The following is an 8,861-nucleotide window of genomic DNA, read 5'->3' on the forward strand; positions in this document are numbered from 1 at the left end:
TCCCCACTTCTATTCTCCCTTGGTTAGGTTTTATTTAATCTTCATGATCCACCCTAATTATGCCTTCCCTGTGGGGAAAAAAAAATGGAAAAAATCAGCCAGCTAATATTATAGCAAGTAAAAAGTGCATATTAAATATAGGACAATAGCAAATACTTTTCCTTGAGGAACAAATCCAATGTCTAATGTATTTTTATTTGAATAACTGTTTTTTTTTAAAGATTTTATTTATTTATTTGACAGAGATAGAGACAGCCAGTGAAAGAGGGAACACAAGCAGGGGGAGTGGGAGAGGAAGAAGCAGGCTCACAGCAGAGGAGCCTGACGTGGGGCTCGATCCCATAACGCTGGGATCACGCCCTGAGTCGAAGGCAGACGCTTAACCGCTGTGCCACCCAGGCGCCCCTGAATAACTGTTTTTGTTAAGAAAAGTTGGAGTTAAAGAACTTTTTAGAAATTGTACGTTTTTCACTTGAGAAGTGGGAAAGTTATTAGTCATCATGAGGTATATGTCACCCTTATTTCTATCTTCTTAGGTTCCTAGTTTTCTATGATACACATATTAGAAATAATGTAAAATAAATCTGAGAAAGGTAAATTTGTTTTTTTAATTAATGAGTTTTATTTTATTTATTTATTTTGAAAGATTTTATTTATTTATTTGAGAAAGAGAAAGAGCATGAGCAGGGGCAGAGGCAGAGGGAGATGCAGACTTCCCACTGAGCAGGGAGCTTAGTGCGGGGCTCGATGTGGGGCTCAATGCCAGGCTCACTCCCAGGTCCCCAGGATCATGACCTAAGCTAAAGGCAGATGATTAACTGCCTGAGCCACCCAGATGACCCTTTAATTAATGAGTTTTAAACCATACATATTGTTGACTGCCACTGCTGTGAGCTGAGACACAGATCGAGCAGTTGGATTAGATTTCTTTGAATAGTAGATGTCACTAGAGCTAATCACATTCCTGTGAATGGTCTTATAAGACAGACAGTCATACCATAGTAAAAAATGCAAATGAAAAGAAAATTATCTTTTCAAGTATTTTTTAATATCTTGAATCTATGCTTTTTAAAAATTTTTTGTAAGTTTTATAAGTTTTTTTAATTTGTTCTGTTTTTTTTTTTTAATGAAGAGGGGTCTTAGATGTTTGTTTTGACCATCTGTCCAAAAATTGGATGGCTCTTTAACATGGCATCTTAACAAGACAAAGACCAGAAGCATTTATTTTATGACCAGCATGTGTATTGGACAGTTGCAGTTCTCGTGCCTCACAGTCTGAAGGGCCTGGACTATGTAATGTGACAGTAGTACTGGAAATAGAAGCAGAGTGTCTTGTGTTTATATAGACTCAGTTCATATCCATTAGACAGTGAAAATAGCTACATAGTGGAGGAAGGTTTTCGAAAACTTTTGTGGAAGAGTTAATCTATCCGGGACTTGAATAATTGGCTGGATTTTGAAAACTGGACCGAGGTAGGGAAAGGCATTTTAGATGGATTGTAGAGATGAATCAAAGGCCTGGAGATAGTGAAGGCCAGGGCTCATTCAATAAAAGACAATTAATCCAGTATGACATGAAGGTAAGAAACTACCCACAGAGGAGCAATGGGAATTAAACCATCAAAGTCTCACTGTGAGTGTTTTCAATTCCAGAAGGAGAAATTTGAACTTATTTTATATGTCATGAGAAATGACATGGTCAAATCTGTGTTTCCAAAGGTGATGTTTGTGGCTATTCAGAGGATGGATTAAAGAGAAGAGGCTGGCAGAGGGAAAACAAATCACATGAATTAGCAAGCAATGAGAGCTACGAGGCAGTGCTAGTAGAGAAAGAGCAGGTGATGTGTCTCCTACACTCATTGATGGGAGAAGGAAGATGGACCGAACTTGGTGATGGAATGAGTAAGGGAGACTTTACTATTATAAAACTGTACTCTCTTCTTAAGCTGCTCTTATTAGATGACCTGCTAAACTAGGGAATAAAGCTTAAGGTGGAGCCAACTTGGATTCTATCCCATGGAAACTCAAGAATAATGCCCCATACCTTTGCTGTGGGCTTGATGATTGGGTAAGTCTGTATGAGAAAATCCATAGTATTTCACTATGGTGTGTGGATGGCTGATTATTCAATAAAATGCGGGAAGATACAGCTATATGGGCTGTGCTGGAATGGGCATCATTTGATTGCTTTTCTGCTCTCTGTAGGTGATTGATCCCTACATAGTCGTCTTATTTTCCTACTTACTTGACATGTAGAGGACTGTTGCAGACTTGAGTGATCGGTGGGGGGCAGTGTCGCATAGCAGAACGAGCTCAGGTCGTGTAGTCAGAGTTTTGTGTGCGAACCCGGCAACGTGACTATCCCTAATCCCAGGGTTCCCAGCCCTGAATTCGCTTTAGAGTCATCAGGGGTTTCTTTCTAAATGTGGATTTTCATCCGCGATCCCTTGAAGATTCTGATCCGGTCAGTTTGGGAGAGGGCCCTGAAAAAGGTGGGGTTTTGTTGTGGTGGTGGTTGTTTTTCAAACATCCTAAGTAATTTTGACAGCTAAATTTGGAAACCAGTGATTTAATGAGTCTCGGCTTTCACAGGATTGCTATGAACATTGAGTGTTATAAACTTTAAATCACAATAAAATATAGATTGCTAATTAGATTACTTCTTGAAATAACTATTCCATCCCCTTTCTAAAGACTTCTTCAGTTTTTCATCAGTTTGAACCTTGACTATATGAGAGCATATTTGTTTGCTTTTTATGCATTGTGATAGCAAAGAGAAAACTAATGAACACTGTCCGATTGATATATATATTACATAAATATAGGATTAGTTGCATGATAGTTTTAGATGTCAAAGAGATGATAGAAAGTAGAAGACCCTTGCTTGAATTTTTGTTAAATATGAGGAATAAATACCAGTTTTTAAAAATGGCCAAGAAACATACACAGAAGTTGCTTCTATATATTTTTAATACAAAACTCATTTATTACTGACACTGTGATAATTTAATTTACAAATAAATTCTGACTTCCCAGTTTTAAGAGCATTAGCTTATGTTAAATACATTGTTCTTTTCTTCATCTTTTTCAAGCCAAAAACAAACAAAAAATATAAAACACCAAAAACCCTTGCAAGCATCAATAATAGCAATGATAGCAATGGTGGTTTCAAACACATATTTTCCAAAGATGCATCCAAGTTAAAGAGATCGCAGCAGCTCAATACAATCTCTATATAATAAGATGTAGCATAGATGTCAGTTGACCTTGAAGCTTATAGCATGTTTTAATCGGTTTCAAAACCTTTATTCACAGTTTCTATGTAACTGGAGTTACCCGGCCTTCTCAGTTCTGAGGGATTTTCTGGTATGTCCATCTCTTTTTTTTTTTTTAAGACAGTACCACAGTATCTCCTTCCTTCTTCTGTCTCTCAGGTCTGATCTTGCTTATGTGCCTTCAACCCTGAGCCTGGATAACTTCCGTGTTAATCCATTTTGAGTCGTATGTTCTTCTCCTGGGCCTGTGAAGTCACTTAAAAGGGCCAGGTTGTTCACCCAGGGAGCCATAACTGGCACATTCCTGTCCTTGATACAATCATCAATGCTCTCCAGCCAGGAACTGATCACTTTAGACTATTCGCCTGAAGTTCATTCAGAAGATTTAAGTACATATTCGATTTGAGAAATCTGGGATAGGAGTCCTTTTCCATAAGAGTATATATAATTTTTTGGGCTTCATCAAAACACGTGGGGGTTGGTGTTTTAATCTTCTTGGCTGTAGATTCTCGAGTGTGAAAGTCAATATTGATCTAAAAAGAAATACTCACTAATTAATACATACTTCCAATGTATTGCACATTTTACGATGTGACTGTGTTTGTTGAAGCACCTCAAGACAATGGCAGTAAGCCCTCATTTGTTTCAGCTCAATTATCTTTTAAATGCTTACTCTAAACCAGCTCTAGACTAGGTGTGAAGGAGGTGAAAAGAAATATCACCAAAAAATCTTTGTTCCAACTTGGCTTATAGTACAGTTGAGAGATGTAAAAGAGGCAGACATGAAAGTTTTAAATATCCATACAAGGTGATGCATGCATCAGAAAAAGTGATGTGGTCATGTAAAATTTATAGGAGAGGACAATTTGTGTAGCTATTTTTTGCTAGAATATTTAACTGGAAGGTGGGTACTACTACTAACTGAAAATATTTCTGCTGCTATAATTGTATGTATTACACTAATCTGTATTTTAACCTAATGTATAATGAGCTAACTCATTAAGGACACTCTGACATGCAATTCTGGCTAGTAACACTGCTACTCCTTACCCCATCCCTATCATGTTAGCTAATTTTACAAAATCAATCTTTTCATTCTCCTGTCTTCAGATACAGAAAGTTAGATTATTATTGCACAGAATTATATGAACATACCTAATATTTAGCAGTGAAATTATGATACTTAAAAAAGATCTAATCTTGCTATGTCTGCGGAATACTATTTCTGTATCTAAGTTCCTTTGCACATAAACTGATGACAATGAAGATAATACTCACTTGTTTAGCAGCATCTGAATGCACAAATACTTTATATATTTTCTCTGCTTTGCAATGCAAAAGATCAGACTCTGTTTTTTTGTAGTCTTCACAAGCCAGCCAGAACTCAATGTTCTCCTCACTGAACTCAGACTTCAGGAAATTTCCGAAGACATCTTGACCAACTAAAAAGAAAGGATGAGAGGTGAGATAATTAAATTAATTGAGCCAATAAATGGATACCGTAAAGAAGAAATTTGCAAGAAAAATACTATTGTGTTGTCTAGGCTCAAAGCTGAGAGATGGTTAACACTGAAACAGCTGTGTCATAATTTATAAAGATGGGAAGACAAAGCTTTCCACAGTCCCACAGCTGCTTACTGATGGCTACAGAACTGTGCTTTGCTTCCATCTGCTAATTAAATTAAAATTAAAATTCTGCTCTTGTGATTACAAAACAATCTCTTTTCTTATAAATACCAACTCCTAGCCAGACTGTAGAGTATTTTAGGGAAGAAAATGTTGATGAAGGTCATTCACATCATGTTCATTATTAACAAATACAATTTCCCCATCCAATTCATATTAGTCAGAAAATGTGCTGATGTACTGATTCTATTTGCTGGTGTTATGGGGGCTTTTAAATGGGCCTTTTCTATACCATTTATTTGTTTGGTTAGATTGTAAACTAAGTTAGATGATAAGAGGGATGAAGCACATTGAACTACTTGACCTCCCCCCCTCCAGCAAGGATTCTTAAGAGTGTTTGTGGGGAGAAGAGGATTAAGTTCATCCTCTAGATAGAGAGACCACACTGCTTATCTAGACCTCTGAGTGAGGTCGTAATCCCAAGAGACTTGAAATGTCCATAATGAGGGAAAGGCAAGCTGATTTCATTCTTTACCTTCTTTTATCAGAAACTCCCCAAAAGACCCTGCTTAAAAATTCTTTTTATCATATCTATGTTATCATGTATCATGTTATATATAATGCAATTCTATATTGTGTTTCTCAATATCCTTCAAGGCAGCAAGGCACGGTGTCCTTATTTTTGAATCCTTGGTGCTTCTAAAATGCCTGACACATAAAAGTAGGCTAAATGAGAGGATGAGTAAATGAATAATAAAATAGTGAATTGACTGAATGAATCTTACTTCTTATGTCAACAGTTATGAAAATACATTTTATAGGTAGCTTTCAGAATGGCAGTTTACATGTTGAGGTGTTTGGTTTACTTTTAAAAACTAAAGTTGAGACTTCAGAACCCTAGCATAATTTTAAATTTTGCTCCTATAATGATCCATAGGAATACCTAATTGTCTCTGCAAATTTTTCTGAAGGACAGTGACAGAACTGAGTGTTAGGTCAACATGACACTACAATAAGGCATAATATGCTGAAGCTATTAGTGACTACAGAAAAAACTGGAATACAGCTTTTCACACACTTTGCTATCCACAATACTATATTTTAATGAAGTCATTTAATCAGTGTATTGAGCTAAACCCCAAACCATTTAGTAGTTAATCATACTTACTTTGGTTTGCAAGTAGTTTTTCCAGAGATTGAGACCACTGCATTACTTCATTAACAGAGAGTCTGCTGGGGACAAAATTCACATAAATTAGTAAAATATTTTTTTCTTCAGAATGGCTTCTATATTTTGATAACTTCATGAACTAAGATTCTGGTTCTATTCATTTTCTTAAAATTTATCTCTAAGAAAACAAAACTTCCTTTAGAATTACTACATTTATGAAAATATCTGCTAGTAAAATGTGAAGAAATCTAAATACATACACTCTAACAGAGTCGCAAATAGCAAATTATGCACACACATATTGGCACTTAATTTACATTGGTACTAATGTAGTCTCCTCTTATGTGGCTTGTTACTTAAAAGAGACAAAGCTTAGTATGTGCAGTATTAATCACTTCCTAGAATAGAGAGATAATTCATAGGCTGCTCTTAAAATGATAGCTCAGAATACTAGTGTACCTACATGTCTTTGGATTTAGAAGGTTTAATTCCAGATTCCAGATGTGGGATCATAGATCTCAGGTACGCTTTCACATCCATTCCACTACAAAAGATACGAACATGAATATTTGCATTTCTTTAGTTTAATACATTTTATTTGTACAAGGAACATGAAACAAACTTCTCCAAAGAACAAGGCAATAATAAAAATAGCTGTTACAACATTTTTTCTATATTAAGATTGAGCTAATTTTTTATGAGTCAAAGTCTGCAAAAATTTCCACATAATTTAATTCCTTATCATGAGTCATTTTTTAAACACAACTGAATAAACTTACATATATATATATATATATACACACACAACGGCTAATTTCTCTGATTTAATTAACTAAATGCTCATATTTTCTTCTATTCAGTCTCAATCTTTCTGCCATTAAAAATAATCTAAGTCAAAATTCACAAAGTGAGACACCGAATGAACTTACAAAGTCTTTGGCCTCTTTTTATGCGTTTTATCATCTAGAAGTGAATGATCAGTTTCTTTCAATTCCTTTGGATTAGCAGAGAAGAACATTCCTGGCATTTTGTCTAACCTTGGCGTGGAGATGGCTGCTGCTCTCATAGTCCTCACTCGGCAAATATCTGCTCGTCAACGTCTCTGCTGCTTTATATAGTAAAGGCAAACAGGCTCTTGCTGTTCAAATGAGTCTGTTTATCAAGTGATGTTACCACAGACACTGGAAGTTCCCTCTTTCTTGGTGTGTTATGACGTGTATCTTGAAAAAAAGAAGCACACAGTGATGTCTTGTGGTTGAAACTCAACCAAATGAGAATAGGTCACTTGATTAAAAAGAAAGAAAGAAAATTAAGCAAACAGAGGCACACACACATATACCACATGTCTAAAGTATTAGCAGCATCAGTCTTTGGTTCGAGAGGATGCCTGTTTCTTCATGAAGGTTGCATATTTCAATGAAATATTTCATTTAGTATTTATTGTATCACACAGAAACTCAACATTAGAGACATATCCCCTCGATGCTTTGAATAGTCCTTGATTATAAAATTCATATGATCACAATATTTATTTTATTTTTAAATTTATTATTTATTTAGTTTTTTAAAGATTTTATTTATTTGAGAAAGAGAGAGAGAGAGCAGGAGCAGAGGGAGGGGCAGAGGGAGAGGAAGAAGCAGACTCCCTGCTGAGCAGAGAGCCTGATGGGGGGCTCGATCCCAGGACCCTGGATCATGATCTGAGCCAAAGGCAGACACTTAACCGACTGAGGCACCCAGATGCCCCTGATCACAATGTTTTAAAGAGTTCTTTTTTTTTCTTTCAGAAAGTGGTATAAAGTAAACAAATACTTTTTTGTTTGATTATTTGTGTATGTATCTGGTTGGAAGGAGAGTTACGAGAGGTTATCTGGACTTTTCCCCATTCCACCTCCCATCTCTTACTTCTGTGGCATGAAATTTCCATGTTAGTGTTTTCCAAGGTATATGCCAGACCTTCTGCTGGTGATATACAAGATAACTTTAAGAGGCTCATGAATATTAATATTCACTAGGAATATAATTAATATATCAAACTGATTTTTTTGAATATTACTGCTTAGGATAAGAATAAAGGAAAATTAAACAAAACTATAAATACATAAAAGTAGAGTTAACACAATAATATGATATAATATGTAAATATAATGATACTAAGGAATCACACAGTATCAAAAGAAAACTGAAAATGAGAGTATAATTGGATAGGCCAATAATGTGTACTTCTTAGGTGATGGTCTTCCAAATTTTGTCAGTATCTCTGGAGACAGCCAGTCTAGCTTTAACTAAGATTAAGGATTTATAAAACCACAATGAGATACCACCTCATACCACTCAGAATGGCTGAAATTAACAAGTCAGGAAATGACAAATGTTGACCAGGATGTGGAGAAAGGGGAACCCTCTAACACTGTTGGTGGGAATGCAAGATGGTGCAGCCACTCTGGAAAACAGCATGGAGGTTCCTCAAAAAGTTAAAAATAGAGCTACCTTAAGACCCAGCAATTACACTACTGGGTACTTACCCCAAAGATATAAATTTAGTGATCCGGAGGAGCACCTGCACCCCAATGTTTATAGCAGCAATGTCCACAATAACCAAACTATGGAAGGAACCCAGATGTCCATCGACAGATGAATGGATAAAAAAGATGTGGTGTATGGAATACTACTCAGCCATCAAAAATGAAATCTTGCCATTTGGAACAACATGGAAGGAACTAGAGGGTATTATGCTAAGTGCAATCAATCAGAGAAAGACAATTATCATATGATCTCACTTATATGTG

At 36.0% G+C, this 8,861-nt stretch overlaps 1 protein-coding gene across 4 annotated transcripts; it reads right to left on the reverse strand.

Annotated features, from left to right (window-relative positions):
• Positions 1–2,952: 2,952 nt before the first annotated feature.
• Positions 2,953–7,216, reverse strand: RGS1 (regulator of G protein signaling 1). Of its 4 annotated transcripts, none has more exons than XM_034667182.1 (5): positions 7,110–7,216; positions 6,536–6,616; positions 6,070–6,134; positions 4,554–4,717; positions 2,953–3,808 (listed from the first exon to the last, which is right to left on the reverse strand). In XM_034667182.1, exons 1-5 carry the CDS (start codon positions 7,136–7,138, stop codon positions 3,623–3,625), a joined length of 525 nt encoding a protein of 174 aa, XP_034523073.1. In that variant the 5' UTR covers positions 7,139–7,216; the 3' UTR covers positions 2,953–3,622. The 4 variants fall into 4 exon arrangements, with proteins under 4 accessions (XP_034523073.1, XP_034523074.1, XP_019659519.1 ...); XM_034667183.1 differs by having other exon boundaries at positions 6,070–6,131; positions 7,110–7,215; XM_019803960.2 differs by having other exon boundaries at positions 7,002–7,213.
• Between the last annotated feature and the right edge of the window lie 1,645 nt (positions 7,217–8,861).

Source organism: Ailuropoda melanoleuca, chromosome 8 (assembly GCF_002007445.2).
Source record: "Ailuropoda melanoleuca isolate Jingjing chromosome 8, ASM200744v2, whole genome shotgun sequence".
Lineage (NCBI taxonomy): Eukaryota > Metazoa > Chordata > Mammalia > Carnivora > Ursidae > Ailuropoda > Ailuropoda melanoleuca.